The following is a 20,574-nucleotide window of genomic DNA, read 5'->3' as shown; positions in this document are numbered from 1 at the left end:
AACAACAAAAAAAAGAGATGACGGTGAGTGCCTAGGCTCTCGGTTGCCTTTTTATACCAACTTTTTTTCACATGAAGTGTATGTATTCGTCAATCACGAGAACAAAATGTTGCCAAATCGGTCGAAAATCTCAAAGAAAAGTGACTGGCACACCATTAGTGAAACATTGAAAAACGAGCGGGAAGGGAGAAGTTTCGAAAAGTTTCTTTTCAAGATTTTTCAGAGATAGCAGTGTAGAGATTGATTGAAAAAATGGGAATGGGTCACTTTGGGGTACTACTGATTTTTTATTGTGTAAGGATTGGAGGGCGGAGCTTAGAAGACGTCAAACATCAGAAGAGGAAGACGAAAACCAATTGGTGTTCTGTTAGTCGTTTAAGAAAATAGAAAGAAGATGAGTAATCTTTGAATTACAGAATTTTAAGCGGCATATATACACAAAACACACCAAAAACCTAACCGGGAACTGGTATGACTAGAAGTTTTCAGACTTGGAACGGGCCGATTTGAGATTTTTCTCTGGACCCTAAAAAATGTGAATTTTTTCAATTTTTTTGCAAAAAAAGTCTACATTTGTTTTAAATATCGATCACGCTCAAACGTACATAGGATTTTTTCCTTTTTTGATAAAAATTACAAAAAAAATCGAAAAAGTTTTGAGTGCATTTTGCCAAATTACAAAATTTTGTATTTAAAAATTAAAAATTCAGAAGTATCTCATTATCCGTGAGTGATTTCACAGTATGATCAATGAAAACTCTAAAAAAATTTAAAAAAAAGAAAAGAAAAGAAGCACAAAAAAGTATTCAAAACTGTTTGAACGTTTGATAATTTACAAAGAAAAAAGTTTTTCAGATTCCGTCTGCATTTTGACGTGGCGGTCTTTGCACAATTTAGGCTTCTACAGTAGGAAATTATGGAAGAATGTTCTATTTGAAATAGTCGAAACCACGAATATAAAAATTTGACATCAGAATGAGAGCATGCTCAAAGAATAAAATGGAAAAAAGGGAAACGACGTTCTTAAAAATTTAATTAAGAATTCGAGCCCCCAACCCATCAAATGAGAAAAGAAAAATCTGCGCTTGCTTCCCGCCTCCTCCACACCGCAATTCCTTTTCATCTATCTTTTTTTCTTCTCATTTGATGAGAAATTGAAAAATAGCAAGAGAGAGGTAATCAATTATCGCACCTTTCGGCTTTCACACCTCCTGACATAGAGAATTTCATTGATATTAAACTTTGGATGATCAAAAACTAATCGAGAAGGAATCGAGTAGGTCCCCCCCCTCCCCCCACTGAATCTGAATCTGAATCCGAGCACTGGAATCATATAATTATAGCCTTTCTATGTCTTGCAACCCTCACTGGCCCACAAAATGGGGCAATGTGCAATTTTCGATTTTAGACACGTCAGTCTCACTTCACTTGACCTGAAGAGCCACAGAAAATAAAAATATTTTCGAAAAGAGCCCCCTACGGTAACCCATACACACAAAATAGATCACAATGTGGTCCGTCTGGAAAACTGGAAAACAAGTAAAATATTCAAGGGTGGGCCTGACTAACACAATGACAATCTTGAATAGGAAAATGGTTCCGAAAAAGAGGATCTTTGACGTTTCAGAACATGGAGTGGGAGTACTGTAGGCTTAGAGAGGAGATGGAGCTTAGGGTTCGGTTTAATCTATTATGATTTATGTGGAGAGGGACAAAAAAGGCTCCGCCCAGTTGGGGAGATGATGAATTGTCAGAGAAAAGAGAATTGAATATGACGTGATTGAGCTTAGTCGGGCGAATAAAAAGGTTACAGGGATATCGGAGCATCGTAGAGACAAATGGAAAATGGCAGAACAATTAGAATGCCGTCTGCTAGTAGTACGGTTTACCAGTATAGGCAGAAAATGAGAAGAACACAAAACGAATAGTGTACTTCACGTGGACAAGACAAATCTCGTTGTTCAAATTTCTTTGATCCAGTTTTTGCTGGTTTTCATCAAATGTTTTATCGCTTGTGGATTTTGGTCAGTTTTCTACATATATCGGCTGTGTACTCCACGTGGAAAACTCAGATGACCGGGATGAGCTCCTTGTTCTCTGTAGTTTTACAATATTGTTTTGTTATTTTTTGTCTTTTTTTCGGAAAACTTTAGTTTTGAGGTTCATGCCTTTTTTTCGGTAAAAAAAAGAGGGATTTCACAAAATTCATTTTCACAAAATTTTCTTTTTTTTTTGAATATAACATTCTTTAGTACATTTTACACTTTTTCAACCAAAAAAAAGAGTTGAAAACTAGTCAAAATAGGCAAAACCGCTGAAAATCGAGTAGTCTTTTTTGAATGGATAAGTTCAACTTGTCCACGCAGACTACACAAATAACTTTTTTGTTATCAGTAGAGCGAGAATACGATTTCAGAACAAATTCTAAAATACACAAATTTATCTACCTTACGTGATGCCTAGAGTTTACTACATGTGGCCAAAATGAAACAAGAGCTACTTCTATTATTTTTCAACAACTTTGACCAGTAGTGCAAAAAAAGGGTTTCGAAAAAAAAAGAGTGACTTTTTTGCTCACGCTCTCTAAACTCATTAAACAAACATCAGAACTTTAATTTCCGACGAGAAAAGAGTGAGGACTGGCTAGATATAGAACAATTGAGAGGGAGAGTAATTAAGATGGGGTAATTAATATATTACTAGAAAAAGTTTAACTTTTATTTTTTGAACTTTGTGAGGGGAGAGGCTTGCAACAAGTCCGGTAGAGCGCGCTTATCAAATTTATGCCACCTAAAGTAGCTTGAGTAGTCATGTACCAAACTTTCGGTAGAGCGCGTTTACCAGATTCTTGTCAGGTATAGTATTAGCTCGATACAGCTCTTACAACTGCCTTCATCGAAATGCCCTTGAAAAATCTCCATTTTTTCTGAATCTCTCTATTTCGCACACAATTTTCTTTGGTTTCGGTAGAACGCGGTTGTAAGACGCGTGTCGTGCTAATAGTCATGCAGAGAACATATAAAACCTACGGTAGAGCGCGTTGACCAAATTCTTGTCAGGTATAGTAGCTAGTCCGATAGAGCGCACTTACAAAACTCAATCCACGCTATAAGGAAAATCACGCGTCAAAAAAAGTCCACTTCGTCCACTTTTACGCCCAAAAGTTTGAGTTCGTTAGTGTGATATTGAGAAAGGGACAAAAAACCGGAAGAGCCTGGGAGTGACGTGTAAAAGAAAGAGAAAAGAACATCGTCGCCTTTTTCTGGAAAAAAGACAACGACGGAGAAAAAATAAAAGAAGAAAAGGTGCAACACCTTTTGACATGAGTGTCGTCGTGTTTTGTGTTCTTCTGGCTGACGAAGGATGGAAGATGTGGGATAGAACGCTCTAGGGGGGACCAACCCCCCCCCCCCCTCCCCCACAATTAAGGGAAATCCACTAATTTAAATAAATTAGGAATTAGGAATCACTTCCGGGCCGCGAGACCCTACTCTAAATTCATTTTCAGCAGCTATATAGATATTCCTGACACTGAATCCTGAATCTCATTGTTTTGTTGGTGACTCTTTCTCTTTTTTCAATTTTTTGGGAGGAATAGAGACAAAGAGAAGAATCCGCGTCATCGTCGTTTTTTGGAAGGAAGACACAAAACGACGATGGGTGGTCTGATGACTCTATCTCTCTGGAAAAAGGAAAAAAAGGAAAATGACTGAAAATGAGGAAAAATAGGAAATGATGACTTGTCGCGATTAGGAGATCGGAAAAAGAGGCTGCTGGAAAGATGACAATGAAGAGACTCTATTGGAGGGCTGATTAGAATTCTAAAGGAGAAGTATTTTGGAAGGAAAAATAGAAAGTAGATCAAAGAATTGTGTTGTGTTCAGGAGGGCTTGAAACTAAAATAGTAAAGGAGGAAGTTTCAAAAGTATGTGCACTTGACGAAAATTCACAGAAATTATATTGGGAGAAGATGTTAACAAAGTGGAAAGGGAGTCAAGTCAGAGTTCGTAAGAAAACTGAATTATTTTTTTTTCACTCTTTTTTTTTCGATATAATACAGTTTTTACGGTATCTTGGGAGGTCTTGAATGTCCAAACACTCAAAATGCCGTAAAACTTATTTTAAAGAAACTCAAAAATGCCGTAATTGTTTTTAAAGGGAACTCAAAAATGCTGTGAAATTTCTTTATGGGGAACTCAAAAATGCTTTAAACATTCAGTACTGCTCTCTGCTTACTGAAATAGTATAGTCCGGCTCCCCATTTTGACATAGCTCGATCTGGTCTGTGCCACAATGTCACAGGTTATTATTGCTGGAAATGGTACATACAGTGCCGGACAAAAAGGTATCAACTTTGGCTGTTTTCAGTGGAAAATAACCAATTTTGAGAGTGTGCCGTAGTAATTCTGAATGTCAAACCATAAAACTTTTAATGAATCATATAGATTGAACGTAGAGCTCCAATTTTGTAGTTGACAACTTTTTTGTACGGACGCTCCCTAGAGAGTTATGGTCATTTTAAGACGACAGCTCAAAAATCGCACTAATTTGCACTGAAATTGGTCGATTTGGGGGAGCAATTACTTTGTCGATATGTAACTTGCTAGGGAGTGTTCGTACAAAAAAGTTGTCAACTACAAAAATGAAGTTCTACTTTTGATCTATATAACACATTAAAAATGTTCCTGGTGTGACATTCAGAATTACTACTGTTCATGGTGTGACATTCAGAATTACTAAGTTGGTCGTTTTCCACTGAAAGCAGCCAAAATTGATACCTTTTTGCTCGCTTATCTCCATCTCAAAATATATTTTAAAGAATATCTCCCCTCCCCTTAATATATTATTCTCATTTTCTCGACCAAATAACAAAAAATTAGGTCAAAAGATCTAAATTAGTCTTCTCCTTCTCACTATGAAATTCGAACCCAGACGTCTCAATCATCGTTAAATAATAGAAGAGACGAGGTGGGTGTGAAGACACAAACCTAATTGGAAAATAACGGAAAAATGCATGAATTTTTTGTTTGTTTTGGCTCACGGATGGTTCTCGTTATTTTTGGGTAGCTTCTGGGGTCAAGAGGTACAAAATCTTCAGAATCTCACCAGAATCCCTCCAGATGACGTGTGAAACTTTTTAAATTGTGAGGGTGTTGCCCTCGAGGAGCATACACATACGTGCAACTGACACAAACACTACAACTCGTATTGTTCAAAACAAAACCAGGAAAAGAAAGAGCATCTAAATGAGCGGAAATGTAAAACGAATGAAATTCGGTGTCTAGTAGAGCAGGAAGGGCAATGGATATAGAACAAGAGGAGAGGGGGAGAGGAGAGGTAATTCAGTAAGCGGAATGGAAGGAAACAAGGAAAAAAATTGGGTTGGGGTCTCAGAGATTGGCGGTCCAATCTTAGGAGGATGTACTGGACATTGAGCTGTCATTTTTTGGACTTTTCTCTTTTTTTGCAACGGAAAATGGGTTTTTTTTTTGGAAGTTGGATCAAATTTTCTTTCAGACTTAAAGAATACTCAGGCCCTCGACTCCTAGGAACGGTCTACCCTGATCCAATAGGCTTTGTTTATAGGTATTAAAGTAGTGACCGAAATGGGACAGTTGGGGACATCTGGGACAAAAAAACAGTTTTAGATTCGTAATCTCCATAAAAACCCCAGAATTTGGAGTTCCATATCGACTATATTCCGTCAAATTTGAGATTTGATACCTGGAGTGTCTAAAATATGGGCCGGTTTTCGAAGTTGTCAGAATATAATCAAGATAGAGCTTGTAATTTTGGGAATTTTATGGAAAACCTGAATATGAAAAATGTTTGTAAGTCCGGCCCGGTTCAAGACGGTTTCTTGACTGACCAAATATTGTTTTCTAGGCTAATAACTTTATTTTTTGTCAGGCACGGCATCAATTATCCTAACAGGTTCAAAATTATTGGACATGTTTGGCTTGGTCTAAATCATTGCTTTAAATGTCCAAGAAAGACTAAAACTGGCCCCATCTACCCTAAACTAGCCAAACGCAGCCCAGAAAGTTCTGGTTAGCCCATGGCAAGAATTTTCATAAAAATAGGATTAAATTAAGAAAACCAGCAAAGAAAAAAGGTCTGACCAAAAAGAAAACGAAAAATTTGGGACCCCCCATGCGCCCTCCCTCCTGATGATTCTAGAATTCTGGTTCCAGCCCGAAAAATAAACAACGGAAAAGGGGAGAACAGAAAAAGAAAAAAAACATTTTATTTCCGTTTCGCAGCTTTGTTCTTCTCCTTTTCCTATTCGTTCTCTGTTCCATTTCTCATTTTTCAGAAATATGAATAAACCGGGAGAGGGGGTCACTCATCAGAGACCTTTTCTTCTCTTTTTTAGTGTCCGTCCCCCCGATTAAGTACAACTTGTTTAGAGATCAAAATGAAAGACATGAAATGTGAGAAGACACTGGCTAGTAAGTTAGAAAAAAAGGAACAAATTAAAGGAAAAAAACTGAAAAATTATAGAATACCTAGTGAACCGTGAAGAGTTTTGACAGAGGGAACATATTTGCAAAATAACTGAAAAATGTGGATGTTATGCGTCATAGGTGTCTGAATTTCCGGGGTTTCTTAAATTTTGGAAAAGTGCAAACGCGCCCTAGCGGACAGAAAGTATTACATTCGTGACAATAAGCTAGTAGACACGTCTATGCTTGGAAAGTGCGCTCTACTGATAGTTGTTCAACTCTGGGACGTTCAAAAACCGTTATTATTAGAGCGAACTTGCCAAATGTTTGGATTCCAGATATTTCGAAATTGAGACATTTTTAGATCGATACGTTCTATTATCGAAATAAAAAAGTTCCGACATTTTTTCCCCCTCGGTGTTTGCGGACTCAAGCCAAAATTATCAAATTTTGGCTTGAGTCCGCAAACACCGACGAGGAAAAAATGTCGGAACTTTTTTGTTGCGACAATAAACGTTCTAAACTTATGACAGTTTTTTTATAATCCAATTATTCAGCAAAGCACCAACCAGGACACTTAGAAACTGAGATGTTTCAAAACTTACAGATCTTGGAACTGAGAATTAAAAAAAAATAGTGCGATGAAGCAAAATAAACCACAAAACCAGGACACTTAGAAACTGGGACGTTTCGAAACCTAACTATTTTACGATCGGGTAAACGTGAGTAGCGTAAGCTAAGGCAACTCTAGTTTTTAGCTTCGTACGGTATTGAAACGTCTTGGTTTCACAATATCTGGTTTCAGACCGTCTCACAATCTCAGTTTTGATATTTTACGGTTTTGAATCGTTCGAACCGCAAATTCCCGTAAAAAACGTGAGAATCTTACGACCGGGTAAATTTGAGTAGTGATTTTTCAGTTTTTTGCGCTTTTTGCGTTTATCTGGCTTTAAAACGTCCTGGTTATACCGTATTTGGTTTCAGAACGTCTTGTACCCATAGTTTTGATTTGTCACGGTTTTGAAACGTCCCAACCTCACCTTACAAAACGACATTTCAAAAAAACTCAAAAAATGAATCATCCATAAAAATTCCAGAATTTTGATCCACTCGATCTACTCAAATATTTTTCCAGACTGAATATGAGTAAATGAAAAAGCAAGTAAAAACAAGCAATAACTGAATTTTGATGGGAGGAAATCTCATTCCGGAGATTCAGAATCCAATAACTCATCATCATTCGTTTTTGGTTTTTCATTTTTTCTTCTCCAGCAAAACAAAAAATGAAGGGGATTCTAAACAACGGGCGATATTTTAATTCTTCTTCATAAGTAGGTCAAATCTATCTACCACAACGAAAAAAAAACAAGTAAGGCAATCAAGTAGATTTGTCGGAAAAGGGGGGACGACCGCCTGCTCTCAGATGTCTTGATGCTCGGCGAGCAGTGCCTGCGGAGGGCAAAAAGTTTGAGTAAGGGGCCATTATGAGAAGTCGCCATACCCGGATTTTTGGTTGTTGTTCGTGAAGTTTTGTGGAAGGAATAAAGAAGAAATGAATGAAAAAGTGAGTGAGTGGGGGGGGGGGGGGGAAGGAGTGATGGGTGAGGATAAGCTGGATGGCAAAGAAAGAAGATGAAGAAAGGGTAAAAAGTAAGTCTCATGAAACAAACATGAGTTTTATTTACAACATTTGCTTCGTTTCTTTCTTAAAGAACAATAAGAGATGAGATTGATATTACTCTCTAACATATGGATGTGTGATGAGTGGGCTGCAGAAAGGGTTACGGTAGCAGCACAAAAAAATGATGAAGCTCTTTTTTTAATCTATAATGATTTATGCAGGGGGCAGGTTTGAGAGGATTTACTTTTTTAAGGGGGGTGATGAATAGGTAGGGAGAGGGGAAAATGGAAATTATGAGGTTTTAAAAAGTGGAAGGGTTCGGGAATATGGGAAGATTGAAGTGGATAGGAGGAGCCTACCAACTGGAATTATGAATGTTCTTTGTTAGGAACGTTTCTCAATTTCAGCTACTATTCGGAATTCCTGTAAAAACCGTGTACTTCCGTTCGAAACTTTTCGAGCAAAACATTTTCCAAAATATAGTTGAACTGTAATCATATCAAAAAACTACTGATTCAATGAAACCTTATTCTCAAGGTTTTGTCTTCTTGGAAGTTAATTCAAAATATGTAACTGAACACCAACGAACATGATTTCCAAGGTCTACTAACTATAAGATTGATGAAAAAACATTGAGTTGAAGTTTATGTAAATACTATAAAGAGGCTGAATTTCTGTCTGGACAGATGGAAATTGGGTTTTTGAACTTTTGCTAGAATTTCAAGGATTCAAATTTTGCAACAACTAATCCTTGTGTTAAGTACTCATGGGAACTTACAATTTTTTTTGCATTATGTAGTGAAAAACGGAGCTAACTAAGTAGATTATGATTCCACTTTTTTGGTGACTTTCTCTTTTTAGAATATGTAACTCAATTAGCATTTCTAAAGACTAAAGAGTCTGTGGACGTTTACGGAGCTCAAGTAGGTCAAAAATGAGACTAAGTAGGTCATGACAAAGTTTTTGTTGTCAGGAACATTCAGGAAAGTCTATAATTGTAATTTGGGATGAGGTATCTTCAGGTTTATGACACTCACTGAAACCCAATTTTTTTCATCAATCCAGACCTTAGAAATCATGTTCGTTGGTGTTCGGTTCTGTTCTGTTCACTAGTTATTTACCCCCTTTAATAAAAATTTGACATTATACTATCCATTGAGATTATAATTATTAGTAGCTTCCTACAAAATAGAGCCGTAGCGTAAATCACGTCACGTCACTTTCAAAAAAAAAGGAGAAAAACGGAATATATGGGCGGTGCAAAAGCACTTTTCGGGTCATAATTTACACTGGGATCTCTGGAGGAAACAGGAGGGAAAAAAGACGTGTGAGGAGGGGCACGGGGGCAAAAAAAGGGAGGGGGCTCACCGCAAAAGGATAGGTTTTTTTTGGAAAAGGGAACAAAAAGGTTTCTTTTCGAAAACTTTTTGAAAAAGATTCTTGCGGTGTTGGGGGAATTTCAATATCACTTGACACACGGGATAATGATCGAGAAACACTTGAGAGGCCTCAACTTCTCGAAAACGCAAAAGATTGATGGATGAATGACGGGTGAGTGCAAAAACGACTGATATTCTTCTTCGAGAATATGTTGCTCCGATCGGATGATATCTGAGAGAAAGCCGAATATAACTTTTTTTCGGAGAGAAAGAGAAGAGAGAAAAAAGGTGTCAAAGATACTTATCACATCGGATCGACAATTGGTGTGGTTGCATTGATAGGGCGAGTTCATGGGTCATAGAGTTCAAATGATTGAAGAAATTGGAAAATATTACAATGATTGGGGTAGAGGGACCAAGGCACTTAAAAACACCACAAAGTATCATTAGAGAATGTAAAATTTGGAAGCAAGAAAAAAGTACATACTCAAAAGCTGGTTATGACTACCTATGAGCTTACAGACAGACTTTTTGAGAATTTACCGTAAGAACTGTATTACATCGGCACCTGTAATAGAACGACACCTTTTATATGCTCAAAATTCCCCAATTGCTTTCTCCTGGACATTTTCCATGATTCTAATTAAATTCAGCGTGATTAGAATAGCATTTACAATAGAAAACAGAGCATCTATGATAGAAAAAACTTTTAGTGAACTTTTTAGAGTTTCAGAAACCACCAAAACTTCTCTGGAAGGCAGTTGAAAAATATAACGGCGTTTCGGTATCAAACGGTTTTTACAGTATTTTTTTCATTTAGAACTCCAAAAAATTGGTAGCGAAGAAGAGCGCTCCCGGTTTAAAAAAAAGAATATTCAACATGGTGCGTTTACTGAAATTCAGATTTATTTGCAGGCAAATTTTGAAAAGAAATACATGTATTACAAAAAAACTTGAAAACCAAATGTTTGAAGGATAATAAGGCCGCACAAGAACTGGTAGATGCACCATGCTAATTTCCTCATAAAACTTTGTCGCTGTATCTCAAAAGATATATCTCAAAAACTAGGAGACCACTATCAAAAAGTTGTAAACTAAAAAAGTGTAGACTGAGAGTTGTTCTATAAGAACCATATAATTTTGAGTGTTTTGAAGTCATTTTTTATAACGTTACAAGCACTCAAAAAGAAACATGAAAATTTATTTTGTAAAATCTAGTGTTGTTTTCCAATATACTAAAAAACTGACAACTGGAAACCGTGACGTACTGAGCAAATTAATCAAAAATTAAAAACTCTAGTTTTTATTACTCTATCCATAAACTTTCACAAAAAGATTGTGAGTTCATAGGACTCTTAAAACGAAATTTTTAGTGTGTAAGCCATAAAAATATAGTCGATTTAGAGAGAACTTTGAAATTCATGGTAATAAATTTACTAGGGGATGAAACAAGACTTGATCATTTTTTTCAGGTTTTTAAATTCACTGAACAAGTAATTGTCTTAAAAAACCAGTCTAACTAGGTTCTTGACCTTCTGAAAGCGACAAAACCAAAAAGAGACAATGTGAACACTATTCCCAAAAAGTCTATACATATCCGAAAAAACATCACCATGACAAAAAAACCTCCCAAAATTTACATTTTCCCCGGCGGAGCACACGGAGAATTCGCCCTCTTGTTCTCTCTTACACGAAGAACTAAAAACAAAAATAAAACAAAATAGTGCAGGGAGGGGGGTCGTTTAAATAGAATTAATTAGTGCAAAACAATCGAATTCAATTAAATATGTTTTTCTGTGTTGAATGGCCTACATGTTAGAATGCGATGAATAGGATAGACTTTTCCGAGAGGAAACAGCTGTTGTCATTGTTTCGTGTGATTACACTTTTTACTGCTCCTATCTAAATATTTTGTTTCACTCTTAAGTGTTTTCATTTCGAGAAACTTCTTCCTGTTACAATGGATAATGGAACTTTAGACATGTAATTTAAGAACTAGCTATCAAAAAATAATTAGAAGTGTAATAAGGTCACCTCTGATTTTTTTTCATAAAATAATGTACGTGTTTCCGTGAGTTCATTTTCATATCAAAATAATTCTTAATTCGGTCAAATCCCTTCTGAGAATAAGCGGCAAAACAGTTTGGGCATTTCTGTGGCCGTTGAAAATTCTAGAAATCTAACTTTAAACATAATGGTTTTTCAGGTTTTTATTGTTTTCTCTACCGTTTTTGTAGTACTCCTATCATTTTTTGTCGTTTACTACCAAATTCATTAAAAGAAAACAACAAAAATGAGCGAAAATAGCCATAAAATTTGAAAAAAATCAACAAAGCCGAAGTCGAATTTCTAGCCCAGCGAAATGCCTAAACTGACCTGCGATCGCTCTCAGCGGATTTCAGACCGAATAAAAATTTTTTTCGATATTAAAATAAACTCACAGACAGAATTACATTATTCTATTGAAAAAATCAGATTTGACCTTAGTACACTTTTAAGAAAGTGTCAAGTCCACGAATTCTAAGGGGAGGGGTATCCTAGATGTCTGGAATCTTGTACTCTGAGATAACTTAGGTACTTTTTTTGTTTACACATCTATTCCCTCCCCTCCGTCCTTCTCGTCTCTTGAGCGTTTCCGTGATTTATTGCAAGAGTCAAACGAGCTCTCCCATCCCATCATCCCATGCACCACCTTTCCCTTTTCAACAACTCGTTTAGATTTATGAACAAAAAGACATAAAAAAAGAAAAAAATTGAACGTTCAACATGATTTATTTAAGTTTTCCAATGAGATTCTCCTCTAGCTTTTTCTCTATGATTTTCCATGCGATGCCATGAGATGCCACGTAGGGGAGTACTGTAGAGACGTCCTGAAAATTGGGATGTTTTTGAAGCCGGGAGAATTTTAGAGTGGGGGCGACGGCAGTGGGCACGGAACGTCTAGAAGATCAATCAAAGGGTTCAAATGGACTAGAATTAATCGAAAAGAGTAGAAAGTTAGTTTGGAAATTTTCAAAAAAAATGTATCGTTTTGTGATTGTAATCTAGAATTTCTACCAATTGTCGATTAGCTATAACTTTACGCTTCGAAAATTTTTTAAATGAAGAATATTTGCTAATTCAAGAATGACCAAGAACAGGAATTTTTAGACAAAATTTATATGGCTGGAAAGCTGAAATCTTGATGGGTTGGAACCTGTATTCCATACTTGCAACGGGCCGGGCCGGGCCGTGACGAGAATTTCTACGGCCCGGGCCTTCAGGCCTTGCCGGGCCGGGCCGTAAATTTGCAAGTATGCTGTATTCAAATTTAATCAATCATCAAAAGGAGCTAAGTTACAACACTTTGAAATTTGAGGCTTCCTGTTTTTGTATTTTTTAATACAATTTTTTTACTATCACTGTAAGTTTCCTGACTGATCTGAACATTTTCGAATTTCCTTTTTTAAGCGTAATAATTTTTTTGTCATAACTATTCCTACTCTTCCTGTTAGAACAAAGACAAATATTTTGAAAACTCATTTAGAATCCCCACGTCTTCAGCTATCCAGGCATCTATATGTTGCTCCCGAAAATTCTCCGTAACCCTTAAAAATTTCATAAAACGTGAATTTCCCCAAAATTTTGTGTCTTTTCGTGCCTTCTCACGCTACTTGTGACAATTTTCCCTATCGAAAATCGAAAAATAATCTTGTTTTCCCACGCTCCCCGAAAACTCCTCACCTTTCCCGCATAACGAAGAATGGCTAATCCGCCAGGGTGCTGGTTGAAATATGGTGTCATGTTGTATACCTGGAAATTGAAAGAAAAAAATATATGGAAAATCGGAAAAGTAAAAAGTAAAACTACAACCTAAAAACCCTAAAACCTAAAAACCCAAAAACCCTTAGAACCCCTAAAAACCCTAAAAACTCTTTAAAAAAGTTCCGGAAAGTGTTCAATAGAGCACGGTTGTCAAAACTCGAATCGATTATCAAAAAAACAACAAAAAACTCACTTTTCCTCTGAAAATGAGCCACAAATCGTCGTGTGTACAATGCTGCTCCACCTGGGCTCTCGTATATTCTTTCAGCGGTTTCTCATCATCTTTCGATGTCATAATTTTAATGGAATGAAGGCAGGAAAAAGAGGAAATATAGGGAATGAAAGATGAAAAATAAGTAAGGTGGTTGCCAAGAGGATTGAGAATGAATGAATGCGTGAGTGAACGGAAATGTGTGTGTTGGCTCTTGGCTCTCAGCTCCTCAGCTCAATGAATCATTCTGCACATTTGGAATATGAGACAGCTTAAGGACCGGAAGGTCCATGTCATAAAGTGCAAGGTATAATAATTTGTTATATGCATATAGGAGAGAAACGACAAAATTTTTACGAAAATTCTACTTCCTGAGGCTTTAGATGATCGTATTGTTTATCGTAATCCTAAAAATTGTATTTTTTCGCTTTTTCAAGGGATTTTGGACATCCGGACGGACAAATTCACAAACAGACATACAAAGTGGACATTCGGACAGATAAACACACAGACAGACATTGAGAATGTTTTAAAAACCAGTTTTTTCGCTTTTTTACAAGATTTTAGACATCCGGACGCTATGGACACACCGACAGACTTCTTAAAATCTTTTTGAAAAAAACATTTTTTTGCTTAAAATTGAAATTTTTCGCATTTTCATGGAAATTTTGGATATCCGGACGCGATGGACACACATACATACATAAATAGTGGACATCCGAACGCAGACAGACACACAGACAGACATCCGGACAGACAAATCCACAAACAGGCATACAAAGTGGACATTCGGACAGATAGACACACAGACAGACGATGAGAATCTTTAAAAAGTCTTTTTTTGTTGCTTTCTCACAAGATTTTGGACATCCGGACGCAATGGACGCAATGGACACACAGACACATCCGAGAAAAAATTCAAGTAAAAAATTTTATTTGCAATGTGATAGATATACAATAAAAGGTAGTAAGTACCCGTTTACACAAAAAAATGAAAAAAATTTATTTAAAAAAAAAGCTAGTACTGATTATTGCTATAATTCATCCAGCACAATCCACAAGTGTATGCACAATAGTAATGTCTCGCTTGCAATGAGTAGAACTGGTTAACACAAAAACCATTCCATGCGTACGCGGCACAACTGGAATTAATTGTTTAATTAGGGAATAATAGATAATTAGCGTAATTAGAAAAACAAAGAAAATGGTTGAGGATTGTGGTATCGTGGCATGTACCAGTTATTGTAATTGCTATTAAAGTTATTATTGTTATAAAAATTGTTATAAGATGAGAAATGGTTATTATTTTTATTTTTACAATCTCGACAAGTGAATTGACAATTATTCCTAATCCTTTTACTTCGACACAACCCGAAAAATTTATAAAAATCGCAGCTGAAAAATGAAACTATAAAATTGTATAAACTTGTGAACTCACTTTGGATGCAAATCCTGACAACTATTTACAATTGGTGCGAAAGTTGTCGCTGACGTCGCGGTGGCGTCAGCAGATGGAGTGACGGCACGGTATTCGAGAATCGCTTTGGTACTTGCGTACCGATTGAAGAGGATGATTGGCACCAAAGATCCCGTGGAGCGATGGACGGTATTTTGGTCGGCGGAGGAGCAGTATCTGGAAATGGGAGTTGTGGAAGAATTGTGGGTTTACTTGTAAATTAAGGATAGCTCTTCAATTTTGCAGTTGACACCATGTTGGAACTCTTCTAGTTCTTGAGATATACACCTTCAAAGACAAGTTACAGGGGCCGCGAGCGGAATAAAGAGCGAATTTTGACTTCTTTGAAAGCTTGCCAAAAAGCGAAAACTTGTTCCATAGCTAGATATTTGTAATGGCTATATTAAGCAAGGTTAGTTCTACATTTTTGTAGTTGACACTTTTTCTGTAGCTCTTCTAGTTTTCGAGATACACGTCTTCAAAGACAAGTTTCTGCGGACGAGAGAGATAAAGGGAGGGAGGAAGAGAGTACAGAGAAACTAGAGTGTTTTTTTTCTCTGCGCTCTCTTTTCTGGATAATCCCTAGCCACAATTATGTCCCTTATCTAAGGAATGTAATGATAGTACTGGCCTAATCTATTTTGTTAGTACGAGCGTTTCAGTTTTCCTTGTTAACACTAGAAGTCAGGTGACCTTTGAACATTCAGCGCGGCACTAAAACTTGGTAAACATTCATCAAATTTGTATAATTCATGTAGAGGACGTCTAGATCTTCATCTTAATAGTATACAACTTTTCGATAGCTTGCCTAGTTTTTGAGACATGCATCTATGAAGACTTGGAGCTGAGGTCCCGAGTGAGAAGAAGAGAACATAGAGAGTCTAGCTGTGCCTCTGCGCTTTTTTTTTAAAGTGTCGTCTATTTTGAGCAAAAATACTTATTTTAGTGTTACAAGAGTCATGCAGAAAATTTGGTATTACAAAGTTTATCGAGAGGTATTTGAACCCTAGAAACGCGGCGAAAAATTGTTTCAAAATATTAAAAATTATATTATTCTGAGACTGCAACTCTCAATCTATATTTATGTAGTTGACAACTTTTTGATAGCTCTCGTAGTTATAGAGATACACGTCATTAACACCGACGATTATGATTGAGAGAGTGAGAGGGCACAGGCAGCCAGACACTCTTGCTTCTCTGCGCGCGTGCTTTCTCCTCTGCTTAATCTTGTGTATGTAAGCGCTAGAAAACTCACACTTACCTGTATCCCGTCAACTTTTGATCCTTATTCGTCTTAATCTCAATTCCTCCAAAAATGCATCCATCAATCGTCACCGTTGTCAACCCGCTTATCCTTATCTCCACCGCCTGATTATCCGGTGCTCTCACCCAATAATTACACATTGTATGGTTATCACGGAGCGTGGGTAACCCATCTCCAATCGTATTAGTAATCGTCTGCCAAGCAGTAGTAGCATTCAGAGAGTCTCCACATCCCGGGGGCTGAAAGTAAAAAATAATTATAAAATTTATTCTTAGGAACTTCTAACAAGGGAAGTCTTCGGACACGCGGTACTCCAACGATCTATAAATGTAGATACTTTCGACTACGTGGAGTCTATTTCAGCAGTCAAAACCTGCTAAATGTCTCTGCGAGCGAGCTATGAGCTCTCAAACATTTTCACATGGAATTCTTTTTCTTATTTTTTGCTGGGAAACACAAATGGAACCGCGCCGTGGCGTATATGCGGCCGGTTTATAATTCAATGTGAAAAAGGTTAACCATATGAAAAGTTTGAGAACTCATATCTCGGCTCGCAGAGACATTTAGCAGGTTCTGACTGCAGAAATGGACTCCCCGTTGTCGAAAATAACTAAACCAAATGTATAGATTGTTTGAAAACAGCGTCTCCAAAGACTTCCTTTATATACTTACCCTTTGATCACACAAAACTCCTCCATACCCGGATGGACAAATACAAATGGCGCAGTTTCTTGGACTCGGGAACCCTCCATTCACACACCGAGCCGAGGTGCCTGCCGGGCACAGCTCCTTGCACTTATAGTGCTCATTCATCATAGAAATATCATAGAATCCCACGAAATCCGAGCCCATTGTATCTTGATACTCCGCGTCGCGAGCTATCATTGTTGCCTTGTCATTCGAAGAAGCACTGGTTGCTCCGTACTGCATAATTGATCCATAGTCATAGGGCATACCATAGTTGAAGTTGGTTGATGAGGTCTCCTTGTCGAATTGTTCCACGTAGGAAGGCTAGAAATTTGTATAGGTCGGTGGAGCGTACTTGCTCACTAAGGAAGGTCCTAGCGTCAGTTTGGAGTTACGGGACGTGACCTATATTGTTGGAAAGCTGAGAAATCGCTGATTCCAGGACTGGTATTCGAGAAAAATGAGGCCGAAGTTTGGACCCCTGGCAAGACCTTCCTGACGAGCATAAAATGTCCAAACTATATCCAAAAGTCGAAGCTTTAACCTCGTTTTTCTTGAATACCAGACCTCAAGGGCAAAAACTGAATATATTTTTCGAATCAGCGTTTTCTCAGCTTTCTAATGGTATAGGTCATGTCCTATAACTCCAAACCGACTCCATGACCTTCCCTAGTCCGTGAATAGAACTTACATCTATATTTGCATAGTTGATTGATATATAGTTATCCCTGTCGTATCTTGACTGAGTATGAAAGAAGCCGAGCGCATGGCCGAGTTCGTGAGCAGCAGTGCCGAACTGTAGGATAGATTTTTGTCGGTTTTAGAACCGCCTCTTTTAAAACTCACCTCCTCACACCCGGTGCCCAATGACAAGTCTTGCACTCCACTGATCCTCCCAACATACGAATAACATCCCTGCCCTTTGAACACTCGGATTCTATTCAGGGCTGAACAAAAAAAATTATTCCGTTTTGAAAAATATAAAATTTCCCTACCTGAACTACTCTGAATAATATTGATACATGTGACATTTTGCCAGAACGCCACCGCCTGCTCGAATGCCTTCACAATTTTTGGTGCTGAACATGTTCATAGTCTTTCGTCTATCGAAGTATGTACTTATTCTGGTCATCATAAAAAAACCAGACACTAAAACCACTCACTTGCCGTTCTATCATAATAGTAGTAGACGGATGTTCCCCATGTTGTCGACGGGTAGTATCGGTCACTGAAAGAACGGGAGATTTCTGGTTGAAATATTTTTCATGAAATGGAAAATGTAAAGCTGAAAACGTCTAAAATCTAAACTTGTTCTCAATTTTTATATGGGATCAAAAAATAGCAGCCCGGCACAAGCGTAAGGTCCACAACGAAAATATAAGAATTTTCCCCTTCGCGTTGCGTGCGCGTCGTGTTTTTTATTTTGGCACTCAGCCAAGTCTTTTTCGGGCACCGTGCCAACAGTTGTGCGACGGAGCTCGTTTTCAAGAAATTACGCCTCTGACACGGTACTAAAAGTCTTGTAACTCGATCAATTATTGTGATAGAAAATATTTGAAAACAGATTCTGAATTCTGACATTTTTAGCTTTTCAATCATATAAATTTCAAAAAATTTGTCCTACTGATTTTCCAGTTATGTAGCTTACAATCTTCATCTCCAGATGCAGTCAATGCAATCTATGAGCAAAAGTGAGGGGTTGGTGAATTGGTTAATTTATTGTACTGTGAACTAAATTTTAATCGCATTAAAATAAGAAGAATAAAAACTTGAAAATATGAAAATTTCGAATCTATTTTCTAAACTTTGCTACGACTAAAATCTGCCGAGTTACACCAGTTTTAAATATGAACGGAAGTCTGAAAAATACACAGGACGAAAAATTCTGTAACTCGGTCAGTTTTAACGGTATAGAAAACTAAATTACCGATTCAAAATTATCAGATTTTCAGCTTTCCATCCATATAAATGATTTCCAGAAACTTCCAAAGTTTAATTTTGAAAACTTCATCGCCGGTAGCTGACAAGGCCTCTTTCATTATGAGCACAGTGAAAATTTTTAAAACATTCCTTGCCGTAAATCTACACAGACAGAACCTGGTTTTCCCTTCAAGATCCTTACCGATAAGCCTGTCTCCTTGCTCTCGACGGTGTCGTCTCGGTGCTGTCTTGTTGAGATTCCAGAATTGTTGCGATTTGATCACTAAACTTTTTCTGGTATACTGTATGTACAGTAACGAAGAAGAAACATACTCCGTCAAAACCATATCGCCCTGATACAATATATCATTTAACCCGGCTGCTTTATTGACTTGATGAAGTGTGTCCCCCTCAACTTTTATCCGGTCTCGCGGTTTCTCTCGCAGTGGTTTTTGCTGAAACTTTTGAATTTAAGATTTTCAAATTGTTGGTTCCTATCTATTAGAGTAAATTACCTGCTCAACAGCTCCTGTCTCTTGGTTAATGCCTCCATAATTTCTGGCAGGCATCGCTTGAAGTTTAGCAGACCAGTTTTGGCGGAGAGACTTCAGAGCATTCCGCATTCTTGCTAGGTTTGTTCGAGGGAATGTCTTAACTTTCAAGTTTTTCCGGATTCTAGAACTAAGATCTCTTACCTGTTCTAATTCAGCATCACTGATTCCCGAAGGGGATTTCACTCCGATATCCAACTTATTCTGATTCAACGCCTGATTCACATCTATCTGAGAAACGGCTTGACTAATGAATAGGAAAAATAGTTGCCATAGCATATTTTCTGTGCGACTGTCAAAGGGGAAAAAGAGTGATTCCAATATTAGAATCGATTGTGTGTCGATGATGTGAAAGACCGAACAAAAAAACGAGTGATGGAGAAACAAAGCGGATTACAATCAAACCAGAAGTAGTAGGGAGGCAGTTTTTATTGAGAGGTGATGAACTTTCGAAATGCGGGGTTGGAAACGGGGAATAGGGAGAGAGATGAGTCATTTCAAGGGGGAATATGGTAATTTCTATGTTTTTTTTTCGTTTTTTTTTTTCAGATTGAAAGGGCATAGAATGACTAATGAAATTTGAATCTGTCTTGTAGTTGAAATAGATGAAATACCGTATTTTACTACAGCTTAAAATGTTTTTACTACAGTTTTGCATGTTTTCAACTACGAGATGCATCCGATAACATTGATTTCCTTTTTGTGCTGACAGGTGTTCTGAGATTGGAACAAACTAGAGCAAACTCGCTCTACCAAAATCCTCGTTTAAGACTTTGAGGCTGCAATATCCACGGTTTCGGTTCAAACATGAATCTTCTTACTTTACGGTGGAGCGCGCTTGCATTGATACCAAATGAAACCGTGATTTTGGAGTGTTTCAGGAAAACTACACAGAATTCTCCACGAGTAGTACACGAAACATGACTACATATAATTAGGAAAGCCCCGTGTAGTCCTGGTGGACAACTATTTTCTCAATTTTTGTGTTTTTTCAAGAACTATTTGAAGAAACCAACAAAAAAACTGGAAAACGCTTGGAAGAAATTTTCTACAACTCTGTGTACTTCTCGTGTACAACTCCGTGGGCTACTTTTGGGCAACTCCGTGTAACAGGTTTTGATGATTTTTCAAGAATTACGTGGATTTAACGTTAAAACCTTCAAATTTATTCCAAAACCCTTTGTGTACTCCTCGTGGACAAGTTTTTCATAAACTACCCCAACAAACAAAATGCA

At 37.4% G+C, this 20,574-nt stretch overlaps 2 protein-coding genes across 2 annotated transcripts; both read right to left on the bottom strand.

Annotated features, from left to right (window-relative positions):
- Positions 1-12,217: 12,217 nt before the first annotated feature.
- GCK72_016562 (uncharacterized protein) lies at positions 12,218-13,545 on the bottom strand (the record flags this gene model as incomplete). The annotated part of the gene is made up of 3 exons (XM_003100398.2): positions 12,218-12,316; positions 13,170-13,238; positions 13,444-13,545. The coding sequence occupies 3 exons, from the start codon at positions 13,543-13,545 to the stop codon at positions 12,218-12,220; spliced, it is 270 nt and encodes an 89-aa protein (XP_003100446.2).
- Positions 13,546-14,479: 934 nt separating this feature from the next.
- GCK72_016561 (uncharacterized protein) lies at positions 14,480-19,618 on the bottom strand (the record flags this gene model as incomplete). Its single annotated transcript, XM_053731562.1, has 12 exons — positions 14,480-14,603; positions 14,900-15,094; positions 16,179-16,420; positions 16,854-17,192; positions 17,560-17,664; positions 17,715-17,815; positions 17,864-17,947; positions 18,032-18,096; positions 18,991-19,071; positions 19,122-19,243; positions 19,304-19,438; positions 19,484-19,618. The coding sequence occupies 12 exons, from the start codon at positions 19,616-19,618 to the stop codon at positions 14,480-14,482; spliced, it is 1,728 nt and encodes a 575-aa protein (XP_053580475.1).
- Between the last annotated feature and the right edge of the window lie 956 nt (positions 19,619-20,574).

This window comes from Caenorhabditis remanei, chromosome V, assembly GCF_010183535.1.
Source record: "Caenorhabditis remanei strain PX506 chromosome V, whole genome shotgun sequence".
Lineage (NCBI taxonomy): Eukaryota > Metazoa > Nematoda > Chromadorea > Rhabditida > Rhabditidae > Caenorhabditis > Caenorhabditis remanei.
This window is presented reverse-complemented; position numbering and strand designations above follow the sequence as displayed.